The following is a 20253-nucleotide window of genomic DNA, read 5'->3' on the forward strand; positions in this document are numbered from 1 at the left end:
TCAGTTCTACAATTCCTCCATCCTCCCCACTCAGTGTATCTTCTGAAAATGCCTTAAAGATGGAAAACCAGGAAGGTGGGTTTCCCGTGATAAGTAAATCTACGATGCGTTCACGTAAACTGTAGTTCCTGTTTACTAACATACTAAGGCCCAGATTTATCAACGAGTGATATTCTTGTTACTAATCTTAAATGGTGCTCCAACCAATCAGCACCTAACTGTCAAGTGTTTGGTTACAAGACTATCACTCGTTGATAAATCTGTACAAAATCCAAGCATCTTCTAACTGTCTATTTGAAGTTAATCAATGAAAGTAAGCATTTGTATACATTGAGCTAGTTGAAAGTTTGAACCTATATGCAATGTCTTTAAATAGACCATTCTATAACTTTTACACTCTTATCAATTTATATCATTTCTCCGATCAACAAACAATATATATCACGTATATACAATATGTGCATTGGCAGGCGTGTACACCCGATATGCCTGTGAATGACGTAGTTCAGACATATCAGGTCGGGCCAACAGCACAGCCGATGCCGATATATCTGAAATATATATTGGTGCAACTGCGTGTGTGTACGGGTGACCCGCCAACTGCCGTACACTGGCTGCAGGGATCGATCCCTTGTGTAAGCATGTAACCAGCAATCGTTATTGTGGCCTACTCTATCTCTATGCCTTTTTGAAAACAAAAATCATTATTTAACATTTGAAGCTTAGCATGCAACACACAAACCTTATCTCTTAAATAACACACCATACTTTATAGACCAAGAATAACCTCCCCATTTACAATGGCATATACAGCAGGTTTCTTACCCCAGGCTCACTGTATCTCCTGATCAAGCAAAAAACACCCAAAGGGAACCTGCAAAGGACTTATTAATTATTAAACAGGAAAATATTTGGTGGAAATTTATTTTGGAAGAACAATAATTGAATTCCATGTGCAATATTACCTGTATAGAACTTTGTAATAATCAATTTCAGATCAGTTAGGAAAACATCCTGCTTACTGCATATTTCATGGTCACGTGTAAGGCATAAATGGCAGAATAAATGCAGGCACTTCCTTACATGCACTCTATATTTCAGGTCGTATTGTTAGCCCTTTTGGCTCACAGAAATCTTCAGATCTCTCACTAAGCTCAAGGTAATCTATTCCATTTTACTCTTTCTGTTGGTGTTTGTGATGAAGCTCAACTTATATGTGATCTGTTCTCATGACATGCAGGATTAGTGTGGGCAAGAGGAAAATCTGTAGTATGTCTGGAAAACTGTCCCCGCTAAGGCCTTGCTTAACTGGAGATAAAGAGCCCAAAACTGACCATTTAGCACAGGACTATATACCCTTGGTAAGACCTTTATTAAGAATGAGGATGCTGCTATACCCATCATTTGCCCTGCCCAACCCTCATTCTTGGTTTTGTTTTTCCCTTTAGATTATTTTACAGTCCTCAGATGGTTTTTTCAACCTGAACAGCTGCTTTTCCAGTGTGGTGCAGATTCCTCTTCAGCAGCTGCTACGTGCCTCCCCATTTGCTTGTCACCGTGGGAGCCTCAGTCCTGTGTCTGAACCCTGCCCATCAGAACATGGGGACCTCCTCAGAGGGGGAGCACAAACTTGCAAAGCAGGATCCCAGCCACAGGTTCCAGTCACCCAGGATAAATCTTTTCTCCCAGTCTATGCAACATCCTGTCCTGAAGCTCTTTGTCATCAAGCAGATAGTGGGCGTGGGTCAGAGACTGACCCATGTGAAATTTCTCCATGTCCTTCAGAGACAGGCACGGAATTAGACACAGATCTTGAGGGTTGTTCCTGGGCCACAGTAGTGGCACTTGCATGGCTTGAGCATTGTTGTGCTGGCTACTTCACAGAATGGGAGCTACTAGCAGCAAAGGCAGAAGGGTGGTTACGGGCCCAGATTCTTCCTGATGGCCTACAGTTGCCTTCTTTGAAAGGGGCTGCACGTCAACTTTTCCTGATTCTCCGTCACTGGGATGAAAATCTTAATTTAAATATGCTGTGCTACAAGCCAGGTGACGTTTGAGCTAATGTTGGTGTCAGAAAATAAAGGCATTTAACCAAAACTGGCTACTGGCACATCAGAATTGCATATGGACATTTTGAATGAGTACGCTGGGAGTAACCACTTTTGTGTTTGTTTGTGTATATTATTTTCAAACCTATTTTTAGTCTTTCAATTATCAGATGCAAGTGGTTCCATATTTATTAGTTTAAAAAAAAAAAAAAGATATATATAAAGATTGTACTTTCCTTCTTCCCCTTGCAGTCTGAGATAAAAGACTTTGCATACTACCAAGGCAGTGTCCTACTGTGTGGTGTACATAAGATTAGTCCTTCTTTCGCTGAGGAGCCCTTATGTTGGGTGCAGAGTCTGGGGGACAAGTCTCATGTGGTGGTACACCAAACCACAAATGCAGCAGAATGGCCCCATGACACAAATGGAGAGCACAGGAGCTTATAGCAGTGGAGGGGAACGTGTTCCATGACAGCTCAATAAGGCCCAGGATAAGGATCCTAAAAAGAAAATTAGAAAAGTGTTCAAAATATAAATGAGTCATAAAAGTACAGAAACAGCCCAAATGTCGAAGAGTCATACTTAGCAAGTCCTGGCAGGGCGCTGTTGTCCGTGCACCACAGCAGATACGGCAGTGTGTGGAAATACCAGACATAAAACTGATAGTGTAATGAGCGACTGAAGATTACACCCAGGAAGTTACTGGAGAACAAGACAAAGATAATCTCTGAGAGAGTCAAGGTTTGTATAGGTTATGTCAGTGTCAGTTCTATGTTTCACTGAATATTTGAAACATAGGTTAAACCTATTGGTCAAGCATTTTCAAGGTAGGTGGGGGTGGGTCATCATGATCTTAACTTCTGAGAGAAGGAGGGTGATATATTTTGGACCTACCTAGTTGAGGGTTGGTAATTACAAGGAGCACAATATTACAAAAAGGCCCAGCATATGCATCCTGTGTCCATTTTAACATTCATACAGTTCCATGCACAATATTTACAGACTACACAACATAACTGACATAATCCCAAATACCTCTTCCCAGCACATCTCAAACCGACAATGCCCAACATAACTGGTTCATGATGTCTACAGTACCTTTTCCACTATATGCACATCGTGCCTAGCATGCAGCCTCATGCCCTCTATGTAAAACCTCACTCCAACTTATTAAGCCCACCATATACACACTGCCCTGCAACTGCCATATTTCCATAATTTACAGGCTCTGCCCATCCAAAACATGCTTAATGCCCACCTAAAGACAGGCTGTGCTCAGCCTAACTGCTTCATGAATATGCTCAAGTCTTTATTCAACAAAACACTCATGCCCACAGGACACAGCCTTTGTCCATTATAATTCCCACTTATAGCTTGTGCTTAAAGACAGACCATGAACACCAAATTCACATAGGCTGTACCCACTAAATGATACTCCTGCCAACCACAGGAAATGTTTTCACTGCTTTTGACATTTCCCAGTCTACTTATTTCTCCCCTGTGGGTGGTAAGTGAGACTCTCCTGCTAATATACAGGTAGTGAAACAATGGAGAAGGATTACTGTAATGTCAGTGAAGCTATGCCAGGTTTCTACAGTGCAACAGCATTTTCAGTTAATAAAACCACTTTGAATAGAGCGTGAAGTTGAAGCAGCATTTCAGACTTCTGGACTTCACTGTGACAGATTTGACCATCATGATGAAGAATAATTAAATCCATGTAGGAAACAATAAAAAAAATAGTAAAGATCTCTGGATCCTGTTTTATATTCTTAATAATCTGGGGTCAGATTTTTGTATTTTTCCTGTAAGGATACTGTTTGCTGAAAGTCGATGTAACTGATGTTTCCTTAGTGCTGGATCCTTCAAGAGTATCAAGAAACTTTGTCCAGACCTATAGGTATAGAAAAAGGTTTAATTAATGCAAGAAAATAAGACTTGCCATCAGGACTGTTTTTAAGTATATACCTGTGCCAGCGGTAAAAACAAAAGAGCAGCAGTCCAGCAAAGTGAGCTGTGAGCAATGCCATATGGAAAGCCCGATGCTGGAACACATATTCTGGGAGGAACCGCCAATTTACTGTCCACTGGAATAGGAACTGTCTACCGAAATCAAAAGAACGGAGAAGGTATCCAGCTGGATTCTCCAGCAGAAAGGGTAGGGCCAGGATCACCTGTGGCATCACACAGTAGAAGGAGTCTTAAAGAGATAGTATTACAATTGTTCCAGTACATCCGAGCATATATAGGTACAGGTATAAAGTGTTTAAAGCAAAAGTGTTTGATTTTCTTTTGCATGATATTAATCAACTGTCCTACATGTTTTTTTTAATCCCTGATCCACCCCTTGGAAAATGGGCTGAAATTCTGACATCACAGGCGTGTAAGAACATATCCAAGACCTTTATACACAGAAACATTGCAGACAGAAAACAATTGTTCTGCTGCTGATGGCAGTGTGAAGCTGCTGTAGAAGTCATGCTTCAAGTACCTGATAGAACTCTCTCACATCTGGCAATAATTACCAATATTTTTGCATGCTTGTACCTCACTTCAGACTTGCCCGACAATTCTGTTATGTTTAATCTAGAGACCATTTAATTTTGTCCAATTTTTTAATTAAAGAATACTCATATAAATGGTACTCTGTAATGTTGAGCAGTAGACAGCTTACTTAAAATGACAAGATGCTGTAGCCCCCTAAGATGCAATGGGTCTAGAGTAGAGGGAACCCACCTGGAGTACAGCACAGATACAAAGTTTTGGAAGTGTGCGCAGTAGTCCAAAGCGACAAAGGAGGAGATACAGGAGGCCTGGCGCTAGAAGCAGGATATTCATTTTGACCGACACCGCCAAACTGCAGGGAAAGTGTGCAATTTACTATACTGCAAGAGGATGAACAGACTAACGATAACATAGCAATGGCTAAAGACAGTCTATCAATAGGACAAAGAGTGACCTGCTGATTTGTTTTGTATTAATAGTTTTTATTGAAAGAGTACAGCTTTACACAACATATACAGTGAAGTATACAAGCAAATACCATGCTGTCATATGACATATAGCACAGGTTCTCAAACTCTGGGCCTGATTCAGAGCCAGACGCTATTTGCGCTCGCTCGGTCAGAAAAAGGGGCCGGCTATTTAAATTGAGCGCTCGCTCTTTGCGGTCTGTTGACGCCTCTATGTCTGAGCGAGCGAACGAAACATGCGCTCGCTATTTTGAAACGATGCCCTGGCCGTTTGCATCATACGTCATCTCCGCTATTTATTTGATTAAACGAGTACAATGAAAGGCATCTGAACTGCTCGCAGTGTTTGTGGTAGGTTTATCCTACCGCAATCATGCGAACAGTTCAGGCTAAGAGACAACCAAGTGACGTGGTCGATGACGCTGCTTTGTTAATTATGCACACCCTTAAAACGCCCGTTTTGACCTTTTGGCACGCCTGTGTTCGGATCACCACTCCCCATTTTCAAGCACCTTCCTCTGTTGCCACCCACAAACGCCTCATCCTGTCACTCAAATTAGCAGGCACTCGCTATTTGGCGAGCGCTCGATTTCCGATCGCACTGACTGGTTGGCGCATGCGCATTACAACCCATACGCAGTTGTGCGAACATCGCTTGGAGCGAACGAACGGCCGCTTACGAGCGGCTCTGAATCAGGCCCTCTGTCCTCAGGACCCCAAACAGTGCATGTTTTCCATGTCTACTGTCAGGATCACAAGTGAGATAATTAGCTACAGCTGTGGCTCTTTTAAAAATGAGTCAATGAGTAATGATTACAACTGTGCTCCTGCTGGGTGACCTGTGTGGGGTCTTGAGGACAGAGTTTAAGAACCACCAACATATAGGAAGAAAATAAGGCATATCAGAATAACATTCATAATAAAAAAGTGCACTTCCATAGACAGGGAGAGCCTATAATGAAGAGTAGGAGCCTAAAAGACATGAGGATATTTCCAACGAACATATTGCAACATACAAAATGGGGAAATTGGGTTATAACAGTTGGGAGTGGGAAGTTGGGAAAAGCAATCCTGAGTGTGATGGGATGATCACCCTAGCTGCTTTGCAAAGATGGTTTAATACAGTTTTTTTTATAGGTTATAAGTATTTTGGAGACAGAACTCTGGGTCCTCAGGGAAAACATAATTCACTATGGATTGAGAAATTTGTATAACGTCTTCCCAAAAAGGGTAAATTATTGGGCACTCCCACCATATATGTAGGAGACCACCTAGCACATCCCTAGCATGTACCAGAGGTTGAGGGCAAAATATTGTGGTGTAACACAGGATGTGGCACTGCATGCTGGGATGTGCACATCCACAGCAGCTGGAGGGCCGCTTATTGCCCAACCCTAAATTAGAGGGTACCTTTTGGCACCGTCCATACCCTCTGAATCTCAATCTCTAAGCAAACTTTGAATAATGTAAAGAATAATGTGTGCGTTGGTATGTCTGCTACGTATTTCTAGGTATATGAATCTGATTTGGTGTGTTATAATTATGGCTATTGTTAACAGATAAATGTTCCCGATTGTCTATTTCATCTAAAGTTAATGCAAATAAAGTCCGGTAACAATGTTCTGAGATACGAACAATACGTCCCAGCACACACATCGTGTCCAAGGCATCACAATAAGGAAATACAACACACAAGAAAAAAAACATATATATTTATATATATGACAGTACAATGCATTACATCCTGTCTGTTCATTGCTACAGCAAAACATTCCAAAGGTGTTAGATGGTAGCGCGTTAACAGGGAGGCATTACGTCCTATGCTGGCCTCACCCCTAAGCGCATGACATAATGCGGAGGGGAGTCTCCAGCACCGGGAAATATGAAGGTGCTCCAGTCCAGGTGACACTGCAGCAGCTAAACTGGCTGGGGTGGTGCCACCCCCAGGACCCTGTGCAATGGCACCACTTGCACACTCCAAGTTATGGCCCTGTTCAATGTGTTTCAGATCAGGCTAAGGGCTTGTTTATATAATTCACCAATTCTCTTGGGGTTTAAGGTCACCGTTTGTATTTCAGCAGCAGGCAACTTTTGGTTGCGCTTGGTTATTTGCATATTATACTTTCTAAGGGTTTGAGATCAGGGATCTGTGCAGGCCAGTCAAGTTCAATCGGCAATCCACGTTTGATGGACTTTGCTTTATGAAAGTGCCTTTGTCAGTGTTCTCCGCAGAAATTTTTTCCAGCCGGGTGGCATCCAACAGTAGCCGGGTGGGGGCCTTCGCAATTATGCACACGCCGGGAAAAGGGGTATCTCCCTTACCAATCCAGCCCGACAGGTCTCTCACTGCTCCCCCACTGGCTCTTGGTAATGAAACAATGCATTTTTTTTGCATGCAGGGAAAATACTGTACAGCTTAATATTTATACTGAAATTTAGAATAAAGTTGAGACAAAGCCCTTCGGAAATATTATTCTCTGCACATTTAACTCTGCTCCACGTACAGTGCAACTTGGTTTTACCAAGGTGCAAATGTTCTCCTTTTTTTTTCCATTTGCTGCTAACTCTGAATAAGCCCCACAACCTCTAAAGCCTCAGACCATTATTCCTCTTCAACAAACTATACAGTAATTGCTGGCCATACACCTGCACGATTTCGGGCCAATTGCCCGATTTTCGATGAGTCATAAGATGGATCTTGTGAAAATCGTGTATTATTTTAGGAAGATACGATCCGATGCGCACTCCCGCAGCTCCTATAATCGGAACTTATGATCAGATGTGCAGCATATATGTTTCATCGTATCGTGTGCAGATCGTGCTGTTTATTTTTTTTCATGCGATCCATCGTGCAGCAATTTAAGTCATTTCAATGACTGTTTCCCTTATGAGCCTGTGAGACACAGGATCGATCTTACGACAGATCCTGTGCTAAGAAAAACAACAAACATGCTGCCGGGACTGCCAGGGAGCTCCGGGGAGTCGAGGGAAATCACTTCCACTAACAGTAGGAGTTCCCCAAGGTTTTGTTCTTGGACCTCTCCTTTTCTCCCTATATACGTCCTCTTTAGGTGAACTCAAACTCTTTTGACCTCCAATATCATCTCTATGCTGATAATAGTCAAATTTGCCTTTCCACCCCTGAGCTCCTTACCCGTATCTCCAACTGTCTCTCTGCTGTCTCTTCATGGATGTCCCAGCGCTTTCTTAAACTTAACATGTCTAAGACTGAGCTGATCATCTTCCCACCCTCTTCCACTACATCACTTCCCACAATTTCATTATCTATTGATGGCACAACTATCTCCTCTAGCCCCAAAGTGCGCTGTCTTGGAGTTATCCTAGACTCCTCCCTCTCCTTGAAACCACACATTCAGCACCTCTCGCAGTCCTGCCATTTCCACCTAAAAAATATCTCCAGGATTAGACCCTTCCTCACCCACGATGCCACTAAAACCCTCATCCACTCACAGGTCATCTTCAGATTGGACTACTGTGACCTTCTCCTAGCTGGCCTCCCAGTCTTTCACCTCTCTCCACTACAATCAGTTCTCAATGCTGCTGCTCGGCTCATCTTCCTCTCCAGACGTTCTACATCTGCTTCCCCTCCTCCTACAAGCCCTACACTGGCTCCCCTTCCCCTTCAGATGCCAAGTCAAGGTTCTTACACTCGCCTACAAAGCCCTCACCCGCATACATTTCTGACCTTCTCTCCCTTCACACTCCCGCCCGTCCACTTCGCTCAACAAATGCATGCCGCCTCTCTTGCCAACTGATTACTTCCTCCTACTCCCGCATCCAAGATTTTGCCCGTGCTGCTCCCTACCTTTGGAATGCTCTCCCTCTCCCTATCAGACTCTCCACAAATCTTCAAACGGGCTCTCAAGACCCACTACTTCATCAAGGCCTTCCAGCACTCATGCTAACCCACCTCATGCTCTTTCCTCCCTATCTTTCCCTTCTGTGTCACGCCTGTCCATCGGCCCCTAACCTTTAGAATGTAAGCTCTCACGAGCAGGGACCTCTCCCCTCATGTGCTTCTCTTTACATTTTCTTCTACTCCCCATAAGGGCACGTAACACGTGACTGCCAACTCCCGGCTGCTTATTGTGAGTGCTTTAATCGCTATTGCAGCAATGTATATAAATCGTGTCCTTGTCCTGCACTGTAAGTTACTTGTTTCTTGTTCACTTATTAATTCTATGTACTATGTTAGGCGCTGCGGAAAACTTGTGGCCCCATATAAATAAAGGATAATAATATTATGATGAATCGGATCTTATGCTGGTCGTGTAGGTGTATGCCCAGCATTAGTGTGTATTTGGGCACATTTTCCTGGCATCTTCCAAACTTACATGTCTCTCAGACTGCCAGATGGTGAGGTGTCATTGGTCACTCCAAAAAACCTGTTTTCACTGCTCCAATATGAGTCCAATATGCTTTTCAACAGAACAGCAGCTATTTGACATTGCACATGGTGCTTAGAGGCCTGAGTGTGGCTGATCGAATAAGGAATCACAAGGATTATTCAGGTGCACGGCTGTTCTGATTGGTCTGCGGAGGTCAGCGACCGGAGTATGCAGCTGAAGTTGGCTCTTGGTCGTGCCGCTGGTGGTGCGGAGCCAGAGGTGTGGATGGGTGAGCCGCTGGGAGGCTGGGTTGCAGGGTGTGTGCTGGGACCACCCCTGGGGGGTGGTCTGCCCGGGATACTGATTCAAAAATAAGCCAGGGAGGAGGGGGGATGTGGAAAGTGTGACCGGGACGGAGCTTGTCACTGGCGATGTCAGCTGCATACTCCGGTCGCTGACCTCCGCAGACCAATCAGAACAGCTGTGCACCTGCAGCACACCAGCAACACGCTGATCCAGCTCACCAACAAACCTGCAGCTTCCAACCTATCTGCAACGGCCGCAACGTCGACCTACATCACCATAACAAAAAACCTACCGGTAGGTAAGTACTGCCAAGACTCACACCAACACGCGGGACGCCACACAGCAGGTGTTCCAACCCACTCTGCATATCCCCCCACCCCCTGAGACTTCCTAGACGGTCGACCATAGGTCCAGCAGGGGTGACGTGCAAGGTCACTGAAATGCACGGGAAGGAGCCCCCTAAAAGGGTCCACCGACCTCCCCAGTCTCATCACCAGCCATCACTGAACCCCACCCACCTGCACGGGATCTTAACAGAGCAGCATTGTGACTACTCAATAAAAGATTTTGCCCCAAATTACTGTGTCTCGCTGGCCTCATTTTGATCCTATTCCATTCCCCTTTTCACATTACTCCAAACTACACTCCATACCCAATCACACCCTCCTCACTCCCAAAACACCACCACCACCAGAAGAAACATTCTAATTAACACCACTCACAAACACACACAAGTCATCACCATCACCACTACTAGCAGGAAGAGCGCACCTTACCCCCCCTACTCCCATTTTACTCACTTAACACTTCAGGAATAAGCGGTCCTGTTCTGTGAGCATGTGTGGACTACTGCTTCATGGCTAAGCTGCTGTTGCCCCTATACATACCCACTTCACAATAACAGCAAATACAGGTCATTCAAGCAATCAGACTGAATAGCTGTACTCATCATCTGACTGTATAGACCAGGGGTTCCCAACCACGGTCCGCAAGGCGCACTAATTTCGCATACACATTTAACGATTAGCTCCATGAACGATATCGTTAAGTGTTTGCCGTGCTCAATGTCGTTAACGACACTGAGCCTATACACTGAACAATATTGTTCAGTGACATCACAGGCAGCATCCCTAAACATGCACAACCTGACTATCGTCAGGTTGGCCTGCATGTTCAGGCGATGACAGATATCGTTAACGATCCGCGGGAGTGTGCATCATTAACGTTATCTTGCATACACATTGGACTATATTGTGAACGATATCGTTAACAATATCGGCCAGTGTGTATGCGACTTAACAGTCCAGGTTTTAAGGACAGCCATACTTGAGCACAGGTGTCTTAATTAGTACCTCAGTTATTTTGATTTAGCCATTTGTGCTCAAGCAGGGATATCACTAAAATCTGGACTGTTAGTGTGCCTTGAGGACAGAGGTTGGGAAACACTGGTGTAGACCATCTCTACTATCCAATAACATGTTTGGGCATGTCAAAATACATCTTGAGATTTCTATAGGAAAATAACAAATATACTTTTTAAAAATCCTATGACCACTTGTGTCATGACACCTCAAGGGACATTTATAAAGGCTGAGGCATAGCAAAATTAGGGCAGATAAATTTTGCAGTTATACCTTTCCCTTCACAAAATTGTAGAACATTTTCTCTTTTTATCCCCCATATAAAAACCTTTTGCACAATACCAGAACTCTACTGATGCAAGGGTGCTAGTCGAGAATACTCAACCAAACCGTACCCTATGTAGTGCCTGTATTTGAAAACAGTCGCAAAAATACAAAAAAAAAGTGCATAGGAAACTATTAATATGCCACATGATGTGCGCAGCAGGTCCATAATGAGGGGTGCGCGAGCGTAGCCACAGTACAGAATGCAGGGCCCTGCGAGCGGCACAGTAGGTGACCAACGGTCCTTGCGTCTGGCTAGCAGGGTGCCTGGAATGGCACACTGCAACCAGGATCGCTATGGCAGGGCCACCTTCATATAGGCACCCTACAGTCTGTGCAGCCACTCGAAGCGTCCTCAAGACACTCCAGGCAGTGCTGCACTTCATGGGACTTATGGCCACACCCCCTCGTCATGACGCCATGAGCTGCGGGGTCGAGGCTGGCACAGGTCGCTCTGCAGCCCTGTTACGGTACCGATGTGAAGCACCACATATGTTGATAGATGTTAATTACCTTAGAAAATAAGTTACCTGTAAAAAAAGCAGCCCCAGCTCCAGTGGTCCTGCAGGATCAGGTTAATGGAAAAGAATAGGATGACCATAGCCACAGGATCATTGAAAAGCCGAAGGAGGAAGATGGAGTGCACACGATATGACGCACAGCACATGAAGAAGAAAACATAGGGTGGTACCTAATAATAAAAGACAATAAAGGTGTAAAAATGCAGTACTTTTAAAAAGTAATCTAGATTATGTTCCATAATACAGATATACAATGATGCAACACCTTCTGTATTTTGCTTCCCCACCTTCTTGGTAATTATGTAGATGCGAAACACAAGGAACAGTGTTAGCAGGTACAGCACAGCAAAGATGTACTGAGCCAGTCTAATGTTGCTTCCATGCTCGGTTAGATAGTAGAAAGCACTGAAAATGTACACAAATCCAGCAGGATACCTGGTTTAAAAAAAACAAAACACACCATTAACACAAGCACAATACAGCATAATATGTTCTGCACTGAACTGCAAGACCTGTCCCTTACCACTATGCCAATAACTATAAAATATATTAAATCAACTAGATGCCTTCTACTGTACACATTCCTCAAATTGAAGATAATCCAGCAAGTACCTGTTAAAGTAAAGGCTATGTTGGGTGGTGTGCACTTCCGTGGGGTCGTCAGCTGCATTGTCAGGTCAGCCCAACATACAGCTCAACCTGAAGATGCGGCTGACGACCCCATGCAGCGGGATACGACTGGGGCAGACATATCAGACAGTCAGGCACTGGATCATCTAATGTGTACCGGCCAGGGGCGTATCTTCTCATTGGCCAGGATGGCACTCGCCAGGGGCGCCGACCTAAGGGGGGGCGCCGTCCGACAGTGCCACCAGCAGCCAAGGGGTGGACAAGTCCCCCGGGCCCACAAGTGTAGGGCAGACCGCAGTGAGAGCGGTCTGCCTACACAGTTTACAAACAGACAGCCGCCAGCGGCGGCTGTGTGTTTGTAACAGCAGCCAGCCAATGAGAGTCAGACAGACTCGCATTTGCTGTCGCGTCGTCCGAGGAGGGAGCCGGCTGGAGCTCACTAATGAGCTCCTTCTTCCGGCTCCCCCCACAGCATGTGATGGGAGAGACGTCATGACGTTTCTCCCATGCAGGAGAAGAGCGGGCCAGGACTCAGAGCGTACAGCGGCGGTCGCGTCAGGAGCGGGGAACGGGTAAGTTGTATTTTTTTTCTGTGTATGTGTGTAAGCCTGGCACTACGGGGGGGGGGGGCGCAATGAAATAGTTGGTGGCCGCTACTGGGGGCACTGTACAGGGGTGGCCTCTACTAGGGACAATTTAGGGGGGGTTGGCCACTACTGGGGGCACTACTACTGGGGTCAATGCAGCATAGGGGGGACTACTACTGGGGGCACTGTATAAGGGGGACTACTACTGGGGTCACTGTATAGGGAGGACTACTACTGGGGTCACTGTATAGGGAGGACTACTACTGGGGGCAATGCATAGGGGGAGTAGGGGGGCATCAGTCCATTACATTGCCAGGGGCGCTTGGATCCCTAGATACACCCCTGGTACCAGCTGTCCGATGTCGGCCTGTTGGCAGGGGGGTCGCCCATCTAATCTTTGGGTACACACATTTTTTAGTGTTACCCAGCTTAAGATTGTTTGCATGGCTGTATTTGTCCTTAATTAAAATTGCCCCCACCACAGATTCATACAGATTCTCAGCTGATATTTATGGCTGCCACAGATTTACAAAAATGCCCTTAAGATCATGAAGTCATACAATAAAGGCAATTACTGACAAAGGGACCCTGTACCTCTCATACTAAACTATTTTTTGTATTTTCTTTAGTTTTTACTATCCTGTATAAATTAAAGGCATGGCCCATTGTATTATACACATGTAAATGCTTATATTTACACCCTCCCTATCATAGATGTGCAGCATGCTCTCCAGCACATACTCACACCAGGGGTCCAGTCTCCCCTTGGAGTTTAGTATAATCGTAGGTCCCATTGAGTACTCCCTCCACCTCATCCATGTAGGCTCTCCAGTCTATCTCTGTATCTATGGAGGCAAGAGGAAGCGTGTGACTCCATAGGCACAAATGCACATATATACACACACACATATATGTTACTGTGGCACACTCACAAGGGACCTTCTGGATGACCCAGTGTGTGACCCCCAGCTCGGCCAGGCACAGGCTCACTCCCAGCAGTGCCGTGTACCGAGGGTCGGTAAGAAGCTGCAGCAGGTACCCCCATCCCCGGCGTAGGGTTTCCGACAGTGTGTGACTGGCCCCGGGAGTCCCCCCAGCAGGGCCCCCTCTCCTCCGGACACCGGCAGCCGGAGACATCTGCTAGGGTGCCACAAATCCCCGTGCCCGGGCGGAAACAGGAAGCTGTACTCGCGGCCCGCGGCACATGCAAGTCCCCCGGCCGGGTGCGGGCGATGAGTGAGCGGCTATACAGGATTATCGCCGGCTTGTGCAGTGCACATGGTACACGTGTAATAATTATTATACTCCCTATTTACATGGCAGCCCCAGCAGTAACTCCCCACTCACGTCACCGTTCTGGCTGCAGCCATCCCCCGGAAGCTGCACGTGTCTGTGTGAGCCCCGCTGGCTGCATGACACTGGCACTACTACTACTAGTGTTATTACAGAGAGCAGCATGTACAAGGAGTCTGTGTACTGGGACGCCCGGTATGAGGAGGAGCGGCACTTCTCCGGGGGACATGAGTGGTTTGGGGCTTATCGTGATTTCTCCCCCCTGGTGAGAAGACAGCTGCGGCCCGGGATGCGAGGACTGGTGCTGGGTACCTGCCTGTGCTATTATGTTACTTTATTACTATGCTGTCCGCTCACCACTGCCGCCCCCGGCTCTGTTACTGTTGTCAGCGTGTTTATAGTCCGCACCAGGGCCGTAACTACGGTAGTGTAACCGGTGCCATGGCACAGGGCACCGCAGGGCAGGGGGCATGTTTGGACCTGTCAATTTTCCTGTTTATTATAAATTTCACTTGTAGCTTCCTCTTCTTTTATCCCCAGCATCTCCTGGCCTCCCCTATCTCTTCCCTGGCCCTTCAAAATGGGTGGGTGGGTGGCCAGTGCTCTCTCTGGCACAGGGCACCCAAAAGTGTAGTTACGACTCTGGTCCGCGCAGTGCAGCTTATGAGGGCTGTAGAGATTGCTAGCTTATAACAGGTGGCATTATACTGTACTGTACTATACTATATTATACCATAATCAGGGTTTTTTATTTTATGCTGAGCAGACGCTGACTAAAATCGCCCTTCTGCACACCTTCACTACAATGGCCTTCCCTCCTGCTTCCTCTACTCCCAACTGCTCCTTCAGTGCTTATACCTTACCCCAACCTATCCCGGGTCTTACCTTTTGGCCATGGGCTGAAGGGTAGTGTTTGGAAGGAACCGTCTCCGAATACTATTGCAATCTCCGAATACTATTGCAATAGAGTAGCCAGGAGCGTATCTATAATGCGTGCAGTGTGTGCGGGGCCCCGCACTGCACACCCTGAACCTATATTATTTTAAACTTACCTGTCTGTGATCCCGCGTCGGGTATCGGCGCTGATCAGAACACCAGAAAAATGGCCGCCGCAGCCATTTTTCCGGCGTTTTGCTCATGCGCTGTAGATTCCGGGAGCACTCTAGTGCCTGGAGTCTACTAATGCTTCGGTGGCTGTTTAGTCGGCTGCCGGTTACCGGGGAGAGAGGAGGGGGCCCCGCATGGGGAGTGTACACGGGCCCCCACCGGGGAGAGAGGAGGGGGCCCCGCATGGGGAGTGTACACGGGCCCCCACCGGGGAGAGAGGAGGGGGCCCCGCATGGGGAGTGTACACGGGCCCCCTCCTCTCTTAAGATGCCCCTGACAGTAGCCCATAGAATATAGTAGGCAGGTGGGTACTGCAGAGCAGTTGCAGGGGTGATACAGGTTAACAGTCCATTGACCATAAAATTTGATGTGGGGGTAATGTGAAAGTCAAAATCAATGTTGGTTGCTGCCAATCATAAAATATTGCGACATGGATGGTGTAATGGTTAGCATTACTGCCTCACAGAACTGAGGTTTTGGGTTCAATTCTCACCATGGCCCTAACTGTGGAGTTTGTATATTCTCCCCTTGTGTGCATTTTCCCTGGGTACTCCAGTTTCCTCTTGCATTCCAAAAATATACAGGTAATTGACTCCCAACAAAAAAATAACCCTAGTGTGTATGTCTGTACAAAACAGACTTTTGCTATCAGTGCTAACCATGATATACTGCTAATCTGTATTTATCTAGCAAATAACAAGATAGGGCTTTTGTTTCCATCTTGATCAAAACATTTAAGCCTGCAGCGCATCGTCAAGGGATTCCAATTCTCTGCAAGTTCCTACACTAGCATATATGCCCAACACACCATTAAATTGCAGTGAAATGTACTCCCCTATCAGCTACAGAGGGTAACCGCTAGACAAGGGCTGGTTAGTGAGCCACACCAAACTAGGCCTTGTATAGTTTTGTTTGGAAGCAGCAATGATAGCACAAGGCAAAATTTTGAAAGAAAATAATTATGCCATGCTCGGGTTTTCCCGTATTGTACATGGTCCCAGCTCTGTGGCAATATTAATGCCATAGATGTATACAAAACAGAGACTTTTGCTATAGTTGCTAACAATAATATACTCCAAATCTGTGCGTATCTAGCATATTAATACATGGAGATTTTGTTCCTATTTTGAGAAAAACATTTAAGCTTGCAGCCTGTTGTCAAGGGACCCCAATTCTCTGCAAGTTCCTAGACTAGCAAAAATACTGTGCATAAAGAGAAAAGTATGAGCTTAACCTAAAAAAACAAATAAAATAGTCTCCTGTGTATTTGCTGTTCCCCGAATCTGCATCTTGTTGCCAGGTATCTAAATAAAAGCAGTGGTTTTTATGCTGAAGTAAAAGCATCTGCACAAATGTATAGACCGGAATGGGATGCTAAAATGTTTCACAGATGGAGAACATATTTACAATTTACTTATTAGGGACCAGTCTGGGGGCACTGCATAAGGGCAAAACTACAGGGGGCACTGCATATGGGGATAACTACAGGGGGCACTGCATAATGGGCACTTTTGAGTGAGCGTAGGTGGGAGAGCAGCCTGAGACCTGTCGGGCTGGAATGGTAAGAGAGATACCCCTTTTCCCGGCGCGCATAATTGCGAAGGAAACCACCCGGCTACTTCTTGATGCCACCCGGCTGGAAAAAATTTCTGTGGAGAACACTGCCATGGGCACCACACAGTTAAAGCTGTCATCCCAAGATGCACCGGACCCCCTCCTATACCCTCCCCCAGGCCACGGCACATCAGTTTCAGTAGGTACCCGGGCGGAGCTGGGTCACCGCACAGGGGTGCGGTGACCCAGCTTACACTATAAGAGCTTGCACTATTAGACTGGCAGCACAGACAGTCCAGAGAACGTTCGCGCTACTGCTCCCACACCGACCACCGGTACCGATCCGGGGAACTCGGCGGGCTCTTGGGGGTTCCAGCTAGCGGAACCCCCGGGGGTCTGGGACTGTGCCCGGATCTACGGGGGACAGCAAGGTAAGCAGCGGGCGTCTGCGGTAGGCCCCCGCTGTCACACAGTTCAGTGTCCCCAGGGCTGGGGGCGGCAGTATAGTGGAGCTAGGCACTGAGCCTTGGCGGACTGAGGCAGCAAACCTCCCCCAGGCCCGCCTCCTTTGATTCCTCCGGCGGCCATCTTGTATGAGCTAGACGCTGGTGTCCGTGTGCGGAGCCTGGGTCCCCTTACATACCTCTCCATAATTTCAGGTCAGCGTATGTAGCGCTATCACTGCCAAGCTGTTGGTCTGTGTAAGTGATAGTGCAATTAGTGCAGGCAATTTCTGCATTGTATGTGACTATTATGCTAGCGCTGTGTGTCTGATATCTCTCTGTCAGCCATTTTACTATCCCTATTTTTTCCTGTTCAGCCCTCTCGGTGCCAGTACTGTCAGGGTGGGAAGTTACCTCAGTTTCAAGTGTTTATTACTGTGGGAAGGTCACATACCAAATATGTCCAGTGTGGACTCTGTGTCTATGGGAGCACATCACCTGTTTTCCTGCTCTAGGTGTAAGGCAGGTGGGGAGGGGCAGTACTTCAGGATGGTATATGTACTACATGTTTGACCCTTCCTGGTACCTCTGCTGTACCCAGCATTTCACAGGAACCCCCACGGGCTAACTTTGCACAAGCCTTGAGTATCCTTGTGAATAGGTTAACAGCCCCCCCTGCATTTCCCCAATTAGGGTTCACACAGCAGGCGGTTGTCCCTTACCCCATATTAGGTGGAACCTGCTTGGGCGCATTTTGTGTCCGCTACGGCGCAGAATATTACAGAGCAGGATCCAATACCTGGTAAAAGACCGCTACTGTCATTTCCATCCACACCAGTTTGACTGGTCGTCTGATGATGGAGAGACACTTAATTTGTTTGACACTGACACTCCTCAATTAGGGGCGGAGGTTAACAAAAGATAGTTTAAACAAACGCGATCCACATTAAATAGGGCAGCACTGAAACAATGATGATTATGACGGATCACCCCAATATCAGTATACAAACAAAATGTTTATATGCGCTCTTAATAGGGGCGGAGGTTAAGTCCAAAATATATATTCCAGGTCTAATACGGGCAGTCCGTACGGCCATGGTGATTACTGATAACCTACCATGCTTATTTTAAGGATGTTAGAGGTGCTGCAGCAGTTTTTCCCCTATCTGGTCAGCTAGTGGATCACTTGGAGAAGACGTGGGAAGCTCCGGTTAAGAGGTTTCAATAAAACAACATGGGCAATGCGCTATGATCGCATCTGACTGCAATGGAATGTGTTTCTGCACAATGTAACACACACTGAATGAATAAAAAAAGGGATATTTTACTTCTAAAAATGGAATAGATACATCACACACAATACATTACACCCAATACATATAAAAAAAATTGTATCCTAATATTTGCTTGTCAGACAGTAAATCTTCTGTTGAGCAAAGAATAAGTGATAGTTAAATGTAACAGATCAGATCAATTGTGTCATTTCCATGGAATGAATTAGTACTGTCTCAGTTCTTTATGCACTGTTTGAAATTATTGCGTTCTCACACCTGGAATGAGTATAGATTATCTGTATTGATTGACTTAGGTTTGAGGATATCGTGCTGGCTTCCCAGCATATAATAGTGATATTGATGATAATCAATTGGAGTTATAAAACTTCTATTCTGGAATGAATATTCCTATAAAAGGATATGTCCATCAACACAATGGAGATATAGCGGCAGATAAATAGATGTCTTTCTCTCCGTATGTTGGGAAGGAGAAAGTGTGTTTTACCGCTACCCGGACGGATGCAGCAGCGCCCTCCCAGATGGATACAGTCACTATGGGGAGCTGATGTCGGCGTGCCGTGGGATCTGTGGCTCCGCTGTGCGGCTATGAAGTCAGCTCCGAAATCCCGCTGGCACGATACGTGTGGCGGTGCTCTCCCAACTGGATGTGGTCACTGTGGGGAGCTGGAGGGTATTGCTCCGTGAGACTGGTGTCTCCGCTGCCTGGAGCTGTGTGATCAGCTCGAGAATTCTCCAGAGGTACAGGTGCAGGTGTGTAGAACGCAGTGGAATTACTGGACGGCAATGATGTCAACGCGTTTCGTCTCTTTGAACTAGAGACCTCTCTAGTTCAAAGAGACGAAACGCGTTGACGTCATTGCCGTCCAGTCCTTCCACTGCGTTCTACACACCTGCACCTGTACCTCTGGAGAATTCTCGAGCTGATCACACAGCTCCAGGCAGCGGAGACACCAGTCTCACGGAGCAATACCCTCCAGCTCCCCACAGTAACCACATCCAGTTGGGAGAGCACCGCCACACGTATCATGCCAGCGGGATTTCGGAGCTGACCGAACAGCCGCACACGGAGCATTACCTTCCAGCTCCCCGCAGTGATCACATCCTATCGGGGGAGAACACTGCCACACGCATTGTGCCAGCGGGATTCCGGAGCTGACTTCATAAGCCGCACACAGCGGAGCCACTGATCCCACGGCACGCCGACATCAGCTCCCCATAGTGACTATCCATCTGGGAGAGCGCTGCTGCATCCCTCCCGGTAGCGGTAAGACACACTTTCTCCTTTCCAACATACGGAGAGAAAGACATGTATTTATCTGCCGCTATATCTCCATTGTGTTGATGGACATATCCTTTTATAGGAATATTCATTCCAGAATAGAAGTTTTATAACTCCAATTGATTATCATCAATATCACTATTATATGCTGGGACGCCAGCACGATATCCTCAAACCTAAGTCA

General features: G+C 46.3%; 3 protein-coding genes across 4 annotated transcripts in view; 2 read left to right on the plus strand and 1 right to left on the minus strand.

The window, feature by feature from the left end:
* VWA5B2 (von Willebrand factor A domain containing 5B2) overlaps nt 1-2137 on the plus strand; it is a 53116-nt gene extending 50979 nt beyond the window's left edge. Inside the window, exons 18-21 of one of the 2 annotated variants that reach the window (XM_088479702.1) lie at nt 1-75; nt 1102-1159; nt 1241-1361; nt 1449-2137. In XM_088479702.1, the coding sequence (XP_088335828.1) occupies nt 1-75; nt 1102-1159; nt 1241-1361; nt 1449-2057 (863 nt within the window). In that variant the 3' untranslated portion in view covers nt 2058-2137. Of the gene's footprint in view, nt 1362-1448 lie in introns of those variants that run through there. The other variant, XM_088479701.1, reaches the window with a different exon arrangement.
* On the minus strand, nt 909-14487 carry ALG3 (ALG3 alpha-1,3- mannosyltransferase). Its single transcript, XM_088479703.1, has 9 exons — nt 14031-14487; nt 13844-13943; nt 12169-12316; nt 11891-12051; nt 4785-4905; nt 4017-4222; nt 3866-3942; nt 2631-2775; nt 909-2548 (listed from the first exon to the last, which is right to left on the minus strand). Exons 1-9 carry the CDS (start codon nt 14233-14235, stop codon nt 2362-2364), a joined length of 1350 nt encoding a protein of 449 aa, XP_088335829.1. The 5' UTR covers nt 14236-14487; the 3' UTR covers nt 909-2361.
* EEF1AKMT4 (EEF1A lysine methyltransferase 4) overlaps nt 14420-20253 on the plus strand; it is a 23651-nt gene continuing 17817 nt past the window's right edge. The window contains exon 1 of the mRNA XM_088479704.1: nt 14420-14699. Within this exon, the coding sequence (XP_088335830.1) occupies nt 14555-14699 (145 nt within the window). The 5' untranslated portion in view covers nt 14420-14554. The remainder of the gene's footprint in view (nt 14700-20253) is intronic.

Source organism: Taudactylus pleione, unplaced genomic scaffold (assembly GCF_031769625.1).
Source record: "Taudactylus pleione unplaced genomic scaffold, aTauple2 ptg000244l, whole genome shotgun sequence".
NCBI lineage: Eukaryota > Metazoa > Chordata > Amphibia > Anura > Myobatrachidae > Taudactylus > Taudactylus pleione.